Consider the following 19,713-nt stretch of genomic DNA (forward strand, 5'->3'; position numbering starts at 1 on the left):
GAACTCAGTAACACAAAAACAATTCTTTTTTGTTTGTTTGCTCGTTTGGCCATTCTGGGAGTATCTTTAATGACATAGAGTTTCCCCTCTCACAGTAGCTTTGAAATAAATAGATTCCTCTAATACATTGCAAAAATCCAACAATCCTTCAGGTGTAGTAGAAGGGCAAGATTGGCTTTGGTTCTTGTTTCAGAGGGCAATAATTTCTGGGGATTTTGCTCTTTTCAGAAAGACTTTTTTTTTAATGCCCTCCCACCTGCATTTTGAAATCCACCAACCACAGTATTTACTCCATTCCCCCTTTCCTCTCTCTCTCTCTCCCTTACACACTCCCTCCCTCTCTCTCTTTTTAGCAGCTACATCCAAGCCGGCCATATTAGAGAGATAGAAATAAAGCTTCCTGAATGTTGTATGTGTCTTTGAAGTATATCTGTGCATATTTTTTTTTAGCATCTAATCATTCCTCCCTTGTGGTCCTCGGCCCCTCAAATCACGCTGTCCCCTATAGCCCACCAGACCAACATCTCAGTCTCTGAAAATGCACAGAGATGCCTGGCTACCTCGCCCTGCCTTCAGTCTCACGGGGCTCAGTCTCTTTTTCTCTTTGGGTAAGTTAGAATCACATCTGCATGCGCGCCCGAGGGTTCAGAAGTGCAGCCGCAACTGGGAGCGGATGGGGGCAGGGGACAGGGGACAGGAAAGAAGACATTACTAGCGCTTCCCTCTGTGTCCTTGGGAAGGGAGGTGCTGGGGGGGCTGGAGGGACGGTGCTGGGGAGCCGCTGCCGGGACGACTTGGTCACAGAAATGTTGAATCAGGGGATCTGAGGGTTGCTTGGGGGTGAAAATTGTCAAGGGAAGTGATTTTTCTCTGCATTTCCCTGAAGTGGACCTATGTGGGGGTGGGGCAGAGGATAGACTGAGTCACAGGGTCTCTTCATAGATTACTATTATTATTATTATTTTTGTAGTTGCTGTAGACTGGGGCTCTGGGATTCATGCCCCCTTAAGGGGCTTCTTTTGTGAGTCTTGATACTCGGAATCTGGTGAATTTAGGGTATGAGGAGAGTGTGCACGAGAGCTGGGAACAGAAAGTTGAGTCTGGGTCTGGCTTCCCAGAAACAGTCCCACTGATCTGTTGGAGTGTGTGGGAGGAAGTGGAAGCAGGCTTGGGGAATGCCCTCTGGGTTGAGAGCAGATCTGCTGAGGCAGCCTGATGGAGAAGGAACCTCTGTCTTGGGCCAGGTGGAATGGAGGAGGGGTCAGGTCAAGGGACTCAGGAAAAAAAGAAAAAAAAATCACCAGCCAAGAAAAGCTGTGGCCCTTTAAAGCCAGTCTCAGAACTGTCCAGCCCAGTCTTCCAGGCTGCCTTGTCAAGTGGCTCTGAGTATTAATTTCATAGTTGACCACTCACAGACCTCCTGGGTGGTAGGTGGGCTGGAAAGTTATTTGCAAGCCTGTTTTATAGATAGTTTCATTCTTGCTTCTAAACTTGCTCATGGCTGACGCAGTAACTGGGGGTAAAGTCCAAGGATTGTTGGTGGGAATATTCCCCATCACAAAGTCTCTCTCTCTCCCTTTTTCTGTGGTGTGATGGGCTTGGGCAGGAGGCCTAGACAGAGACAGCACAGCCCTCGGCAGCCTGTATGGTAAGGCCTATTAGCTTTGTGGAGTTATTTGGCATATTGATCACAGAGAAGGAATGGAAGCTTTCTGCAGTAGAAAGAGCAAGAGCCTTGCAATCCAACCTGGGTTTAAAGCCACCTCTGTCTCTCTCTCTCTCTTTTTATTTTCTGAGACAGAGTCTCACTTTTTCACCCTGGGTGGAGTGCTGTGGCATTGTAGCTCATAGCTATGTACCTCAAACACTTGGGCCGAAGTGATCCTCTTGCCTCAGTTTTTCATTTTTAGTAGAAATGGGCTCTCACTCTTGCTCAGGCTGGTCTTGAACTCCTGAACTCAAGTGATCCCTCCTGCAGGCCCTGGGCTTCAGTTCCCTCATGGGTTCAAGTGGAGAATGCCTGCTGCCTGGTTTGCTGGGATCTGATACATAGCGGGGGCTCTACAGTGGCTAACTGATGTGCCCTCTGCAGGAGCGTGTACCTTGTTTAGTCCTCACAGCTAGGGCATGAGGTAGATACTACCATTATGCTAATGTTACAGAGAGGAAACAGGAGACACAGAGAAATTAAGTAAGTTGCATGATAAGACGACAGGACTAGCATAAGGGGAGCTGAGATTTGAACTCCAGAGTCTGCATTCATCATGTTCTCTTCCACGTTGGACTCTACTGCCCTCAACATTCAAGAAATGGTACTGCATGTGATTGATAAAGCAATCTCAAGTGCAGGCTAAAAGGGGAGTTGAGTGTGTGGCCTACCCGTTAGGAACCCAGGCGGTAGGATAGGGACCTTCTTTCAAGGGAGAGCTTCCTGCAGGAGGGAGGCAGCCTGGTGAGACCATATCTAAGTGAAAAGAAAAAAAAAAAAAAAGGCATATTCAGGACCAGAACTAGGGGAAGATGGAGGCTGGGTTGAAGAGGTCTGGGTATAGGGAGTAGGAGGTAGGGTTGGGGGAGGATGCAGGAATGGGGACTTTGAACTTGAACATGACTGGTGCTGTAATGAGGCATGCCCCTAGCTAAGGCTAAGGGCTGAGTGGACAAGAGATCTTTGGTGGTTGTAGTAGCATCTATTCCCAGGATGGAGGGATGCCACAAGTGACAAGAGAAGGGACAGGGTCAGGGCTGGGCTTGGTGTGACTATAGAGCTGGCAAAAAGAAAGGGCTGGTGGGCAGCTGGTTGCAGACGTGGCGGAAGAATGTGAAACTAGGTCTTAGCTAGGAGGAATGAATGATCTGGTTTCCCTAGAGTTTTTCTCAAGACTATTGACTTTAAAGTCACTGACCTGGTTACCAAAATTTGGATTGTGTTAGGGAAGGCTCAGAGAGTGGAGTCTGATCCACACTCAGGCCCACTCATGTATCTGCTACTTCGGGCGGGGACCCAGATGTGGCGAGTAAGGTGTCTTCCTTTCCTTCAATAGACTTATTTTAAAAAATACTAAATTTATTTTTTCTGAGACAGAGTCTCAAGTTGTCACCCTCAGTAGACTGCCTTAACAACACAGCTCACAGCAGCCTCAGACTCTTAAGCTTAAGCAATTCTCTTGCCTCAGCCTCCCAAGTAGCTGGGACTACAGGTGTCTGCCACAATGCCTGGCTATTTTTTTTTTTTTCAAATTGTAGTTGTCATTGTTGTTTGGCGGGCCCACGCTGGATTTAAACCTGCCAGCCCCAGTGTGTGTGCCTGGCGCCCTAGCCACTTAATCTACAGGTGCCAAGCCAAAATATTTTAAATTTTAATTATTTTTCATTTCAACTTAATTAGTTTTTTTTTTTTTTTTTTTTTTTAGGCAGTTTCATTCTGTTGCCCCAGGATAGAGTGTGGTCGCATCATAGCTCACAGTAACTTCAAAGTCTTGGGCCCAAGCAATCCTCTTGCCTCAGCCTCTCAAAAAGCTGGGACTACAGGCACCTGTCACAACACCCTGCTAATTTTTCTATTTTTAGTAGAGACATAGTCTCACTCATGATCAGGCTAGTCTCTAGCTCCTGAACTCAGGCAATCCACCTGCCTCAGCCTCCCAGAGTGCCAGGGTTACAGGCATGAGCACCGGGCCTGGCTATTTCAACTTAATTTTTAACAGGACCAAATAAAATCATCCTACTTGAGATATTTTTCAGTGTTTAGATTGTTTAGTTCTTATGTTTTCTGAAATTGCTATAAGCAAAGTAGAAGAGCATTATTGTAATTATTTTACCAGTAATCAGGGTTTATATTTCTTTGGCTTCTACTAAAATTAATAACGTATTTCACCTTGTTATCATTTTAATTGGCATTTCCCCGTCTACTTTTAAGGTGGCTATTCAATCCCGGGCTGCTTTTTTCCCCCTTTGGATGATATCCTTTTTCCATTTTTCAATTGAGTTCTGTGTTTTCTTCTGTTAATATTCTGTTCTCTTACTAAATCATTGCAAACAAACCTTTTTCTGTCAACAACACCACAAACTTTTCCAGGCTGATGATTTATCTATTGATGATGTTTATTTTTTGCCAAATGAATATGTAACATTTTATAGTATTTTACTTGTTTGAGACAGAGTCTCACTTTGTCACCCTCGGTAGAGTGCTGTGGCCTTATAGCTCACAGCAACCTCAAACTCTTCGTTTGGGCTGATGTGATTCTCTGGCCTCAGCCTCCTGAGTAGCTAGGACTACAGGTGCCCACCACGTTGCCCAGCTATTTTTTTTTTTTTTTGAGATGAGGTCTCACTCTGGCTCAGGTTGGTCTTGAACCTGTGAGCTCAGGCAATCCACCCACCTTAGCCTCCCAGAGTGCTAGGATTACAGGCTGGAGCCACCGTACCTGGCTAGAATGTGTAAAATTTTAATAGTTATGTTGGCTTATCTTCTATGTCTTAATTTTTAATCAACATGGGTACATAATAGTTGTATATCTGTACAGGGTACATATAATATTTTGATGCAGACATACAATGTGAATTAATCAAGTCAGGATAATTGGGGTATCCATCCCTTTAGGCATTTATCATTTACTTGTTTTAGGAACATGCCAATTCCCGTCTTTTAAAGCATGCCCTAATGTATTGTTGATTATAGTCACGTGTGCTATCAAATATTGTTCAGTCTATCAAACTATCTAACTAGATATTTTTGTACCCATGAGCTATCCTCACTTTATCCCCATTCCCCCATTCCTATATCTTACCCTTCCCAGCCTCTGGTCACCATCATTCTACTCTTGTCTCCATGAGATCAATCATTTTTTTTACTTTTTTAAAAAGAGACAGAGTCTCACTTTGTCACCCTTGGTAGAGTGCTGTAGTGTCACAGCTCACAGCAACCTTCAGCTCTTGGGCTTAGGCCATTCTCTTGAGATCAATTCTTTTCAATATTTAGCTCCCACGTATGAGTGAGAATATGTGAAATTTGTCTTTCTGTGCTTGGCTTATTTCACTTAACACAATATTATCCAGTTCCATCCATGTGGTTTCAAATGGCAGGACTTAATTCCTTTTTTGTGGCTACCTAATATTCCAGTGTGTGTATGTACCACAACTTTTCAAACCATTTATCCATTGATGGACACTTAGGTTGATACCAAATCCCATTGGCTATTGCGAATATTGCTGCAACAAACATGGGCATGTGCAATCTTTTCCACGTACTGAATTCCTCTGCTTTGGATATTTCAGCATTGAGACTGCTGAATCATAGGGTAGTTCTATTTTTAGTTTTAAGGAGCCTCCATACTGTTCTCCATAGTGGATGTACTAATTGACATTTCCGCCAACAGTGTACAAGGTTTTCCCTTTCTCCCCATCCTCACCAGCACTCAAATTACTGTGATAAAAGTAATTGTAACGGGGCTGAGATGATATCTCATTGTGGTTTTGATTTGCATTTCTCTGATGACTAATGACATTGAGCATTTTTTCATATACCTGTGAGCCATTTGTATGTCTTCTTTTGAGAAATGTCTGTTCAAATCCTTTGCCCATTGTTAAATGGCGTTATTTGATTTTTTTCCTGTTGAGTTTTGGGAGTTCCTTATATATTGAAGTTACTAATCCTTTGTCAGATGGGTAGTTTGCAAATATTTTCTCCCATTCTGTAGGTTGTCTCTTCATTTTGTTGCTTGTTTCCTTTGGTGGGTAGCAATGGACTTTTATTGAGTGCCTGCTGTGTGCCACATCCTGGTATGTGTGCCAGGGATACTGAGATGAATTAAAATCAGGTCCCTGGAGCCTCTTGAGGGACATGGGAACATAAACAAATGATAACAAGGCAACATTATATGTGCTATAATTACCGTAATAATGATAATAATAACAGCAGCTAACTTTCGTCAAGGCTGACTGTGCTTAGGTAGTGCACTGAGCTTTATATACACGATAAGTCATTTAATTCTCACAACAGCCCTATAAAGTAGGCCTTATTATTGTCCCCTATTACAGATGAGGAAACTGAGGCACTGGAATGTTAACTACCCTGCCTAAGATCAAGGTTAAAGCCCTGGTTTTGGCCACCATGCAAGTCTGCCTCTAAGTCACGTGGAAGAGACCAGAGCAGGCCTAAGCAAGGGCAAGGGCAGTGGGGAAACTGTTACCAAGGCTAAGCCTTATGAGCTGGGACCTGAAGGATAAGTGGATGGGCCCAGGGGAAGAAGGGTGAATGAGCTTCCCAACCTGAAGCAAAGGCATGTGCAAAGGCATGAAGGAGGGAAAGAAGGCAGTGTTTTCAGAAAAAGTCAGAGCGAAGGATGCATGGAGGGCTGGGATCTGGGAGATGGGGTGGGACATAGGCTGTTCCCAGATGGCAAAAGGCTTAGAAGCCGTGCCCAGGAACCCAGACTGGATCCTGAAGGCAACAGGGAGCTGTTGGAGCAGGGGTCCTCAAACTTTAAACAGAGGCCAGTTCACTATCCCTCGGACTGTTGGAGGGCCGGACTGTGGGCCCCGGGACAAGTGGGCTGCTAAGCAGGACAGGCAGCGGCGGCAAAAACACCCAGTGGGCTGCATATGGCCAGCAGGCCATAGTTTGAGGATGCCTGCCTTGGAGGTTTAGAGGTGTGGAGGTAAGGGATGAGGAGGATGGATTGCTTCTGGGAGGATGACTGGACTGGAGGGTCTGGATGGTGAGGCAGTGCAGGCGAGGAGATGGGGTCTGGATGCTACTCTCACCTGGGAGGCGGGGGTGCTCTCCAGAGACAAGTTCTCTGCTTAGATAGTCTTTGTTTTGTTTTTGTTTTAATGAAAAAGAAAATAAGTCTACTTTGCAGGTTGCTGGAGGGTTGGAAAGAGGAGTGATGGGATTAACTTTCAGTCTCTGCAAGAGGTGGTGTTTGGCAGATGAGCAAATGTTCCTGATCTTGCAAGATGGCCCAGTTGGGCCAGTTAGAACAGCGGATGACAAGGGGCATGGGGGACCAGTGCCCCTTGGAGAGAAGGGTGCGTGGCACTAGATATGTTTTGGAGCTCAGAAGCCACATTCTTATACACCTCTGTTGAATATCCTTTCCTTTCTGTGAGTTGGAAATCAAGACACACAGACCCTAGACATGGTCCCTCGAGGGACAGCCAGGAAGACTGTGGGCTCCCCTTGGATGAAGACTCCTTTAAAAAGGACCATTCCCTGCAGGCCAGCCTGCCTGGAACTGGGGGCTGGAAGTGGGCTTGCCACATGGACAGCAGGAGACCTGGTCTCTGGGATGCTGTGGAATGATAATCACATCCCCACCTAGATTTGACTTCTCAACCCATCTGGTGCCAGGCAGCCTGGTGTCAAATTCTAGCTTTGTCATTTATCGCTGTGGATTCAGGCTAGTCATTTAGCTTCCTTGTGCTCCATTTCCTCATCTGGAAAGTGGAGGTGATAATGGGGTTTTTGTGAGTATTAAATGAGGTAATATGTAGAGGGCTTAAACAGCGCCTGGCACTTAGTAAGAGTGTGATTATTATCGAGTTCCTTCTGTGGCCTGGGCTGCAGATTCTGCTACACTCCGCGGCAGCAGAGATAATCAAGAGGCCAGGATCTTGCTCACACCTCTGACCGAGTAGGGCAATAGTTGGGTCGTCTTTAACGAGGGCCTGGGCTGACAGAAGGCCTGTGGGCCTGTTGGTCTGGAACCTCTGGGGTTCTGGGGAGGCCTTGGATTTTAGGATTCTGGGATTCTTAAGCTCCAGCTTTTCCCTTTCTCTGTGTGTGTCTATTTCCTCATCATTAGAACAACGGGGCTAGATCTACAACTCCTGAGGTTTCCCCCAGCTCTGGCTTCTCGGGGTTTGGTGACTCCCCTTCCCCTCCTGGCAGCTGGGACGTGACTTTTGACCGTTGTGACCACTAGGGGGCACACGCGCTCCGCCTAGTGCCGCCTGCCGGAGCCGCAGCGGCGGAGTGGAGCGGTGCAGTCCGCATTGCACCTTTCCGTCTGCCCCGCGCTCTCTCTGCTCTACCCTTCGCCGCGGCAGGGTGCTGCTATCTCCTTCGGGATGATGTGGTTCAAGATCCAAGCCAGAGAGCTGCCTTGGGCGGGGGTGCTGCAACTCTGGGGGTCAACCAGGCTTCACAGACCACTTGCTTTTTGGTGGGGGTGGGGGGCAGACCTGGGAAGGTGGGAGACCTTCCAAGGAAAGGGGTTAGAGAGGCAGGGCACTGCCGGGATGGGAGGTGAGCTCAGGACAAGCCCCTGTCAGCTCCTTCTCTCAGCCTCTGCAGAGTGGGGGTGGTGTTGGTAGTGTCTGCACACCTCCTCCTAGCCTGGCACTGTGCCAGGTGCTTTCAGCATGGCTATGAACCTGCAGGTGCCGGGTACTGGGCTTTATTCTTCCGTGCACAGCCCACGCTGCCTCCCTAGTTGGTACTCACCTAATGAGCGCTTAATACTCGCACCTGGACTCTTCTGCCCGGGGTGGTGGTGGGGGAGTGAGGTCTGCATGCCTAGCCCTCCATTGAGAGCCAGCACCTGAGACCATCTCCTGTTCTTAATTAAGTCCTGCCACTTGCCCTGATCACTCAGCTCAGAAGCTAGGCTGACCGGGAGGAGGCTGCAATCAGATTTTGACTTCCCTGCTTGCAGGCTGCAGGGCTGCTGCATCTGGGGTGGGGCCCTGCAGCTTTGCACCACAAATCAGTTTGAGGAATAGGAACCCTGCAGGCCTGGGGGGTTCGCCAGATCTGGGGGAACTCAAGGGACTGGCATGAGGGGTCAGTCTCCAAGGTGCCCTCAGGCCCGAGAAGCACTTCCTGTTTATGAGGCAAAACCCGAGGAGAATTTAGGATAATAACAGCTACCCTTTGCAGAGCACTTACTGGTTCTATTAATCATCTTAACAACCCCTAGAGGCAGGTGTCAGCATCTGTGTTTCACAGAGGAGACTGAGGCTCGGGGAGGTAAAGGAGCTTGCCCACGCTCTCACAGCAGATTGAAGCTGGAGCTGGGATTGAACCAAATCGAATCCCATTCCCTTTCTATGCTCTTCCCACATCAACAGCTATAATGCTCGCCTGGATAGCCTCCCAGCTGTGTCCTCTATCTCAACCCCTCCAGTAACTCCCTTTCACACTCAGAAGCATACAGCCTGACTCTGTGTTCTGGCCCACAAGGCCCTTTGCGACCTGGTCCCTGGCTGCCTCCCTGACTGCAGTTCTCATCATTCTCCCCTTTGGTCACTCTGCTCCTTCTGCCTCAGATATATGAAGTTCATTCTAGCCAGTCTGTGCCCTTGGTAACTCCCACCCCCTGTCTTGGAACGTGATTCCCTTGGAACTGCAAACTCCTGGCCCCCTGCCTTTAGGCTGCTGGTGTCTCTGTGGATGTGAACTTTACCTTGCTTTATTTCTTATAATCATTTATCACTACCTACAACTGTATTTTTTTCCTTCTTAATATCTGTCCCCATCCCCAGAACCTAAACTTCATAATACAGTGACTGCCTTTGTTCAAAGCCATAACTCCCAGGGCCTGGACTGAGTGCCTGGCACATAGTAGGTGATTTATAAATACAGAGGCTGCCCCAACATTATACACATTTTAAGAAAGGAAAAATTGTATTGAAATAGTAATACTCAAGTCACATTTAACTTCTGCGATTGCAATTGATACAAGATACAAAATAACAAAACGTTATGGTTTTTTCCTTTTGAAAAATGTGTGTACATTTGACCAGCACCTCCTGTATCCGGTAGATGAGTGAAGGAATGACGTTGAACATGACTGTTCATCCTCCATAAAGAAAACTAATTTGGGGAGATAAAGTTTTGACAATATTGGAAAGAATCTTGGAATTAAGGCCAGGGCTAGTGTGAGTCTAGGGTGTGACATTGAAGGAAGGTGCCCAGGGTGGCCTTAAGAGGAGATGCCCCTTAAAGGTCATGGCCTGGGCACCTTGCTCCCCTCCCTGTGGACTCCATCCTACTAGAATGTCAGCAGGACAGGCCTTTCTTAGTCCTAGCTCCCAGGTCTCCTGAAGGATTCCACAGGTCCTGTAGTGCCGCCCTGCCACCCTGCCAGCCGGTATCAGCTCCTTGCTGCAGTGTTTCCAGACCTGCCATTTCCAAAAGGGACTCCTGTCCTTGCGGACCCATCAGCTGGTCCTTGGAATGGTGCCTCTTCTTATGGGGCACCTCTTCCCTCCCATGGCTCGTGTGCCTTCTTTCCTACCTGTCAGAAGCCTGGAGAAGCTGAGGGAGCTGGGCTGGGCTGGGCACACAGCTTTGCTCTGTCCTTGGGACGTGGAGAATGAGGCCTTCTGAATCTCCATCTGTCTTCAGGCTGCCTGTCCCATGGAGGGCCCTGCAGTTTCAGCTGGAAGGGCTTTGGCCGAGCAAAGATGGCTAAAAGTGGTGGAGAAGAAGGGGGAAACTGAGGCAAGCAGAGTGAAGCCCCTTGTCCATGGTTTTTAGCAAGCAAGTGGTACTGGCAGGTCTGGGGCAGGTGGAGGGGCTGCCCAGCTGTGGTCCTGGGGCCTGGGGCCATTTGGCTCTCCCTGCTTGACAGAGGACTTAGTTTCTCTCTCTACCCTACCTGCCACATCTGGGGCCATTATATGCTGTGCCCACTCCACCCCTACACCCTGACTGACTGTAGCTACAGGGGATCTGGCTCTGCCTCATCCCCACCTTCCCACTGGGTACAGAGGCTTGCCTCTCCCTGGCCCGTCAGCCGGGATCCTCACAACCTATGACTTTATTTGCAGTGCCACCAGGGCAGAGCATGGAGGTCACAGTACCTACCACCCTCAATGTCCTCAATGGCTCTGATGCCCGCCTGCCCTGCACCTTCAACTCCTGCTACACAGTGAATCACAAGCAGTTCTCCCTGAACTGGACTTACCAGGAATGTAGGAACTGCTCAGAGGAGATGGTGAGTCCTGGGGCTGGGGCCTGGGGGCGGGGCAGGAGCCCCACAGCACAGAGCCCACCTTTGCAGCTCTGGGCATTGGCACAGGCGTTGCTACGCCTGGGTGGCCCTTCTGGAGGTAACCTCCTTTTTTCCCTGGCCAATGAGTGCATGGGAGGACGGAGTGTCCCCACTGTCCTCCCTCTGCCTCGCTCCCCAGTTCCTCCAGTTCCGCATGAAGATCATTAACCTGAAGCTGGAGCGGTTCCGAGACCGCGTGGAGTTCTCCGGGAACCCCAGCAAGTACGACGTGTCAGTGACGCTGAGAAACGTGCAGCTGGACGACGAGGGCATCTACAACTGCTACATCATGAACCCGCCTGACCGCCACCGCGGCCACGGCAAGATCTACCTGCAGGTCCTCATGGAAGGTGAGGGACGCCGTGGGGTCCCTAACCCTTCCCACCCACCCTCTCTCTGTGGCATTCACTCAGGGCCCACTGGGGAGGCTGCACCCTCCTGAAGTTGGGATCAGCCGTTTGTGCTGCGTGGACACCTGTCCTCTGCCATCCCTGAGGATGTGGGAACATGTCCCAGAGAGTCCTCGTAATGATGCGGATTATCTTAATAATAACGACAGTGTTCATTTACTGGGCACTTACCCTATTATCCCTCAGTCAGCCGGCCAACTCTGTTCATGAATTATCTTATTTCGTCTTTTAAAATCCTTATGAGGGAGATACTATTATAGCCCCCATTTTACAGATGGGAAAACCAGAGTTTGAGAGGATAAGTTACCTAACGTCATACAGTTCATAAATTGTACAATCAGGACTCGAACTAGATCTGTTTGAGCTCAAAATCCACGCTCTTCAATACCCTACTATACCGCTCCCTCTGGGGGCTTTTTGCTGCCCTCAGATTTCGGGGTGGGGGTGCTTAGAGGTCGGTTGCCTGGGCTGCTTTTTCGGCTTTGACTAGTCTTTTCCTTGGAGGAAAGTCAAGTCAGGAGCACCCCACACTCTGTGGGGAGCCGGGGCGGGTGGGGGAGGCCCCCTTTTCAGCCCTGGTGCTCAGCGGCCCGGCTTCCTCTCTTTCTCCAGAGCCCCCCGAGCGGGACTCCACAGTGGCAGTGATTGTGGGTGCCTCCGTGGGGGGCTTCCTGGCTGTGGTCATCTTGGTGCTGATGGTGGTCAAGTGTGTGAGGAGGAAAAAAGAGCAGAAGCTGAGCACGGATGACTTGAAGACCGAAGAGGAGGGCAAGACCGACGGCGAGGTCAACGTGGATGACGGCGCCAAGTAGCCGCCGCCACCCTGCAGCCTCCTGCGTCCTGTCGCCGCCCACTCTCCGCCCTGTACAGTGACCCTGCCTGCCCTCTCTTGGTGTGCTTCCCTCGAACCAGGACCCCCAGGGCTGGCCTGGGCCCTCCTGAACCCCACACTTCGTATTCCCTCCCCTGCACCAAGAGTGACCACCTCTCTTCCATGAAACCTGCCATGGCTTCTGGGACATGTGGGCCCTGGGGAGAGGAGAAAAGGGGCCCCAACCTGCTAGGCCCTGAGAGGAGGCAGGGGGCATGTGTGAGGGTCCCCAGAGGGAAGGGGGAGGAGGGGTGGCAGTGGTGGGGGAGAGGCCCACTGTCCAGCCTGCCCAGCACTTGGTCTGGTGGCGGCTTCCGGAGGGACCTGGCAGGTTGGAAGGACTCTCCTGTGCTGACCAGAGCTGCCTGGGGTGTGACGTCCTGGCAATCCCCAGCCCAGGGCAGCCCTATCAAGCAGGGGTGGTGGCGGCGGGTTCCTAACAATTTTCTGGAGGGGAGGACACGTTAAAGGGATGGCTGAGCATCTCCAGGGCACTGGAGGAAACCCAGGGCTGAAGCCTTGACCTTTGTTTCCATTGCCAGCAGCCTCCCTGAGCACCTCTGGGTTTCAGCTGGCTGCTTATCCCTCAGGACTGTTGGCGAGGACAGGGCTGGAAGAGCAGCTCCAGGTAGGGGGCTGTTCCCGCACTGGTGCCCACTGACAGGAGGCTAGTTTCAAAGTCAGCTGAGGGACCGAGGCATAACTGTGCAGACTGCTCTCCCTCCGATTGTGACCACCCCCACCTGGGCTGGGAGCGGGCAGAGAGGGGTTGCTTACTTTGGGGCTCCAGTGTGCACTTTCCCAGTCGCCCTTGGTGGGGTTCCATCCTGCTGTTGGCTAGAGAGCAGGGAAGGGAAGGCCCAAGGCACGTGTGAGGGGAGGCCTTGGGGGCTCTGAGAGCTGCGGCCAGCCCTGTTCCATCTGCGGCCATGTTCCATGCTCCCCTGCCCCCCTGCTCCCTGTGAGGGGACAAAAGTCACATCTGTGGGGAACAAACTTTCACTGCCACTGCACTCACATTCCAAGGGAGTTGTTTAAGTCCGACAGAGGGAGAAAGAGACAGAAACTGCTGACTCAGAGAACACCATTTTGGAAGACCCTCAGAAATCAACTAGCCGAGCCACTGCTACTACAGATGGGGAAACTGAGGTTTCAACTGACAGACCCCGAGGGTCCTGCCTTCTTCTCTGGATCCTCCATTTCCAGTCTGAATCAACAGAGCCATAGTTTTCCCTATGAGGTGAGGGGGTGGGTTCACCCAGCCCCACTCCTCTCCCAGCAGCCCAGCCTCTCTGGGCCAAGACTGAGGCGGAAGAAGGGAGGGGGTGGGAAGGCCCCAGCATAGCCCAGCCTTCCCAGAGCTCACCCCTGTGTCTGCCCCTGCTCAGGGAATTAGGTGCCCAGGGTAGGGAATAAGTCTGGGGAAAAGGGGGTGGAGACAGGACCATGACAGTCTCAGGGACCAATCCTGCCTCTGCTCATCAGTTGGCCAGTTTGGGGAGAGAGCAATAGTGTATGGGAGATTCAGCTTAATTCACTTCAATAACCATTTATTGAGCATCTGCTATGGGCCAGGCACTGTGCCGGGTGCCAGGATGCACACAAAGCCATAACAGAGTCGGGGACTGCCAGGTCAGCATCGGAGGAACCAAGATTGATTTTTTGGTGTATCTAATTCCACCTCTGCATCCACTGCTTCCAGGGCTAAAGGTGGGGAAGGAAGAAGAGATTCTAGAGTCCTGGCCCTGGGAAGGAAAGAAAGAAAGAGAAGTGGGAAGATACAACAGGGATGAGGGTGTGGAGGCCAGGCAGAGGGGCCACGAGGGAGGGGATGGGTGCCCAGCCTGATGTCACCTGGGTGAGGGGAGCCCAGCCCATCTGGAAATTCCAACTCATCAGCTCAGTACCTAACTGCCAATCAACACACTGCCAATGGGGGTGGGCTAAGCCACCAGGATGTCTGGAGCAGGTGGACACTGCCCGTCCTCCGTGCTGACCATCTGGGAGCCAGGGGGCCGAGAGGTGGGTGGTGAACACCTCCTGGTAGCTGAGACCAAGGGTGGTCGTATACATTTCTGCCGATTTCATTGTTTGGCGGCTCCTTAAGTGCCCTCCTCTCCCGGGATGACTGAGGATCTGTGATGATGTCGAGAACTTTTTCTTTTTCCAGGACTCATTACATTTAGGGGAATTATTTTCAAGATTCCCTAGTTCATTCCAAGAAGTCCTATCTGTCCATCAAGAAGCCCAAGACATCTGGGGTTTTGTCCTTCTCTGCCCTGGCCGATGAGGTCCAAGGGAAGCAGTGCCTGCCCCTGGGCCTCAGGGCTGGGCAGATGGGGCTGGGTCAGGAGCTGCCCAGGTGCTGTCCCTGCCCTCAGGCACACTATCTTCTCAAGCCTCTAGAATCTCCTCCAGAGATGTCACAGAGCCGCTTCCCCCAGGGCAGTGAGGTTGGGAGCACGATGGGGCTTCTGTGAGTAGAGGTGGAAAACTGGTGAGATGTTTCCACAGCAGCCATTCTCTACCCTGCTTTCTGACTAACGTATGCTGACAAGTCGTTCCTATTCCTGTACTGGGGGGTTCGAGCCCCACTTCTGGCTGCATGTCCTCACCACTACGCTCTGCTGGTTTCACTCTGCTGGCTTTATCAACCACCCCTGTGTCCCCTGCTCTCTCAAAACCCTCCCATCTGCCTCCTCCTAATTAAGGGCCTCTGCACAGAGAGACAGGCTGGCTAACCCACGGGATTTAGCTTTTAAGAACAAAGCACAATCTTTCAGGACTGAAATGCCTTGAGGTGCCTTGGAACTGGCTTTGGAAATAAGTGTCTGGCCCCTATCTATGGACTCATCAGAGTTATACCAATTTATAAAAAGGAAAAGCTGATTGGATCCATATTTCTCTGCAAATTTCCTTCGGGAGGCTGGGCTGGTAAATATTTACAAGGTCAGGTTAAGCCAAAAGACTATTGAAGAAACTGGCCAGGTTCAGAAGGATAGTCTCAGGCCATAGGAATGGCTTGGTGCAGTTGACGGGTGATGAATCGAGAAATTCTCCTTCCTACTGATGTCTTAAGGATAGACAGCCTGTGTCTCTTGCTGTGTCTCTTGCTAATTTCTTCCTGTATTGAAGCTTGCTGATGCATCTGTACAAAGGCTATATATAGAGGTATAGATATATTATATATACAAATATAAAACATTTCACTCCACCCACCCCAAAAGTTACATTGTGGGGGGGAGGTGTAATCACTTCTCAATGTTTTGAGTCGATTCACCAAAGGCGAACTGTAGAATGAATGTTCTTATTGCTCTTGTGCGCTTGGAGGAGAAAACCCAGCTCCTGATGCACGTTCTAGGTTTTATGTGCTATGTAGTGTTTGGGAGGGGAGAGAAACTTCAGTAGCCCTCTGCAACCCGACTGCTGGATGTATCTGCTTTGGGGCACAGAGATGAGTTTCTTTTGCCATTTGTCTTATTCCTTGGCTCTTTTGGTGACAATAAACAGACTTTCTCCCCCAGAATATCCCTCATGCGTGGCTTTATCCAGGGGTGCAATCCAGGGTAGGTGGCACCTGGTCAGGACCTTGATGTGGCCTCTTTTGCTCCTTTCCTGGTAACCCCATTGCCATTGCCAGATCCCCACTGCCTGAGGTCTGCAAAGTTCTTGCCACACAAGGATGAGGACATCCTTTACTCTTGCTGACAGAGCTGTCATCCTTTTGATGTCCCCAAGTCCTTGGGGACTTTACCCACTATGGGTAAACACCCACTTCTCAGAGCACTCTTGATTATTTCTGGCAGGGATCCTCAAACTCTTTAAACAGGGGGCCAGTTCACTATCCCTCAGACCGTTGGAGGGCTGGACTGCGGGCCCCGGGACGAGTCGGCTGCTAACCAGGACAGGCAGTGGCGGCAAAAAGACCCAGTGGGCCGGCTAAATGTCCTAGGCGGGCTGCATGTGGGCTGCCGGCCATAGTTTGAGGATGCCTGATTTCTGGTATGAAGGCAACCTTGCAAGCCTAACTGTCACGGAGACGCTGCCTGTTGTCTCCATGGACAGACAGACCACCTCTCTCCTTCCTGTTTTGCAACAGTATCTGATTAGACAGACTTTTTTTCTTGCCTGTTCCAGCCTTGGGAAAAACAGATGACAGTGGGTCGGAGTTTATCCTTGTGTAATTCATGCAGGAAGGTGGCTGGTGGGAAGGGTCAGGTGACTCCAGTCCCGTTTACATACTGCTGAATCCTATTCACGTGCTGTCGAATTAGACCTAAGAAGTTCAGGACCAAAGGCACCACACCCCTGGTTAGGGGTTTCACTGTGCAGGACCTACCCTGCCCTTTTCCCGTGCTCCTCATTCTTTTGTCTCTTTGTATTTCTCTGTGTCTTACACACACACACACACACTCTTGCCTACGAGGCTTGCCAGACAAGAAAAGCCTCAATTTGCTGAACAGCAAGGACCTGTAAGTAGTTGGTTCCTACTCTTCTCCTGGTTTCTTTCTCCTTTCTATCTGCTCCCTGGTGACCCAGAGCTCTTCACCAGTGGTTAGTAGTTAGGAATATTCCAGGTGGGTCCCGACATTGGTAATTATACTGCCTGCAAGGATTATAGCTGCCACCTGAGAGAGAAGCCAGCTGGCACGTGGTAGCATTAAACAAAGGTGGTTGGTACTTAAAAGAATCAAAGGTCCCTTGGTTTAAGAGGGTATCTGTCCCTGGGAGTCTCCAAGTCCTCCCAAAGATGGGATGTGAGGGATGGGGCTTCTGGTCTTGAAGATTGGGAAATTGGGGCAGGAGGTGTGGTCTGGGCAGCAGAGGGCACCAGGGATTCCGGCTGGTTCCTTCCGGGGTGGACACAGGCTCCTGATTGCCAGCCAGGACAGTGGCATCTTCCTCACTGGGCTTTACTCCAAAGAAAGAGAGAACCTGAGCTGGGCTTGGCTGCTGGGAGGGTTGGACTTGGCCCAGGCACCTCCCCTCAGTTGATGTTTTTTTTTTTTGGACCCAGCCTGCTTGGGGCTGGGTAGGGTGATTTTGATCATGGAATGAGCTGCCTTGTGGGGAAAGGGCGAGCTCCCACCCTGGTGCTCAGAATTATTGGTCACTGGTTTCCTATGTTCCTCAGTTGAGGCAGAAGTACCTCCTAAGCCTGGCTGGAGCTCCTCCCACTCATGGGATATCCCACAGGGACAGCTGGGAGCTGACTGCCGCAGAATAGGAATCTGGGCCAGAAGGAGTGGGGCGGGACAGTAGACCTTCACAGCGTCCCTAAGGAAAATCTGGTCAAGCCTCCTCGCTGTCCCAAAGGGGAAGCCAGGGACCAGAATAGGGGAGTGACTTGCTTAAGGCCGTGTGAAGAACGAAGCACAAAGACAGGATGTCGGGGTCTGCTGCTCTTGTCCCAGCCCGCAGCTGGCACCAGGCCTCCTGCTCAGCCTGGCAGCACATTCCAGCCCAGGCTCCTGCCCTGGCCAGTGGGCCTGAGTTGATCTAAAAGAAGCATCTGCACTTCCTTAAGGGCTCAGTTTTCAAAGCTGAGGTTCAGACAGGAAAGCAACTTGCCCAAAGTTACATGGTTGGCATATGACAGAGCCAGGACTGGAACCCAAGTCTCTCTTTCCCCGTAAAGGCCTTCCCTGGGCTGACCTGGTGTCCCTGGGCAAGAGGACTTAAGTCACTTAGCTACTAGTTCCCAGGATCATGTTCCCACACCCTCCTGTTGGTTTGTATAGAGGCCCTTTTAGGCTACTCGTCTCCCTCCCATTGTACAGGGGTGGGGGGAGTGTGGGAAAAAAGTCAGCTGGGAGGAGCCTGGGGCAGTGCCTGGTGGAGTGCAGACTGGCCTGTGAGGCAGGCTGCTGGGCCTCCTGGTCTTCTCTATTGGCTCTTTGGGGGCTCAGAAGGTCCATGCTGGAAGGGGCCCATAGGAACCCCTCTCAGAGAACCCTGGTAGCACTGCCCCCCTTGCCTACAGACTTTCAGCCTAAAGCCCACCAGCTTCCAGTCATTCCTGGACACCTGCTCCCATGCTGATGGCTAGGGTCCCAACCACCTCTCAGGATGGGCTCCAGGCACCCAGTGGATGAGAACTCCAGCGGGTCGGGGTGGGAGGAAGCCCAGTTAAGAACCATATTCTAGCATCCTGACATGGCATGTAGACTGGGTGTGGGGGAGGGCAGTGGGGTCTGGCCTAGGAGGAAAGGGGCAAGGCTCTGGGGGCAGAGGTGATGGGAATAGATGAGTTGGGAGAGGGACAGCAGGAGGTCTGGCGAGGCTACTTCACATTTTCTCTGTACTAATGACCTTGAAAGTCTAGAAGGTGCTGGAGAAAGTGTGGACAAATGGAAACTGAGCGCTCAGCTTAGCTACTTGAAATTCCATGGGACGGGCTTCCCCTTACAGCCTTGGCGAAGTCACCTTTATTACCACCACACAGCTGCCTCTGCTTCTCACTGGGCCCTTCCCTTGTAAACAGATGGAAAAGGAACTAAGAACTACTGGCCCCAACAGACTGACAGCCTTTCCTGTGGGCAGATGGGCAGGAAAAGGGTATGTGTCCAGCCAGGAGGGGAGTGTGCATCACAGCTGTTGGCCAACTCAGTGACCTGGGCTGTGGCCATGGGGAGGAAGATCAGACTTGTCCCATTCTGTTCCAAGGCAAAACATTAGGACTGGTCGCAGAGACAGATATCGATCCACTATAAGTCAGAGCAATGCAGAGGGTTGAATTTCTTGCGGTAATGAGATCCCCATCCCGGAAGGTATGCAAGCATAGCTTGAGGGTGTTGTTGAGAACATTTATATATCAGGGCATACTTTTAGATGACCTTTAAGTTTACTGACAATGGCCTTCTGCGGTCCTTATTTTAGTACTCAAATAATGGAAGTGGGATTAACTCTTGCTTGCCTAAAGATAAACATAATACATGTGTGGGTAGACTCCCTTCCGTCTGCCTTCTTACTCACGTATAGTCTTCCCTACGTCTGTTCCCTAGTAACCCTTAACCTCATTCTTCTTTACCTGATTTATCAATGGCGGGCTATGCATGTGGGGTGTTGGCAAGCCCCTTTGTATAGTGAGAAATAAGGGGGGAGAGACTGGGAAATTGGAAGCCAGGCGCCTTGGGGGAGCTTCTTTCCAAAGACCGGGCCAAGTTGAACCTGCCTTTCTGGGCTCGCCAGCCAGGGCAAAGGGGTCTTTCCAGTCTAGACTCTAGATAGAAGATAAAAGTCCTCCTTGCCCCCTCCCTCTGAGCTCTCCCAGCTTTGCCAAATTCTGTCAATACCCGGTCCCCGTAGCATGTTTGCACTCGTGTGGGTTCTCCACTGGATCAGACCCTGTTGGAAGAGCTGAACGGTGGTTTTCCTGTCCAGCCTGAGGGGCTTTGAGGGTGTAGGGGCAGGGGCAGCTGGCCGGACA

At 50.7% G+C, this 19,713-nt stretch overlaps 1 protein-coding gene across 1 annotated transcript; it reads left to right on the forward strand.

Moving 5' to 3' along the window:
- Positions 1-358: 358 nt before the first annotated feature.
- SCN2B (sodium voltage-gated channel beta subunit 2) lies at positions 359-12,515 on the forward strand. Its single transcript, XM_003796859.3, has 4 exons — positions 359-608; positions 10,780-10,946; positions 11,143-11,353; positions 12,026-12,515. The coding sequence occupies exons 1-4, from the start codon at positions 539-541 to the stop codon at positions 12,223-12,225; spliced, it is 648 nt and encodes a 215-aa protein (XP_003796907.1). The 5' UTR covers positions 359-538; the 3' UTR covers positions 12,226-12,515.
- The last annotated feature ends 7,198 nt before the right edge of the window (positions 12,516-19,713 follow it).

Source organism: Otolemur garnettii, unplaced genomic scaffold, assembly GCF_000181295.1.
Source record: "Otolemur garnettii isolate 467f Iridium unplaced genomic scaffold, OtoGar3 scaffold00108, whole genome shotgun sequence".
In the NCBI taxonomy this organism is placed as follows: Eukaryota; Metazoa; Chordata; class Mammalia; order Primates; family Galagidae; genus Otolemur; species Otolemur garnettii.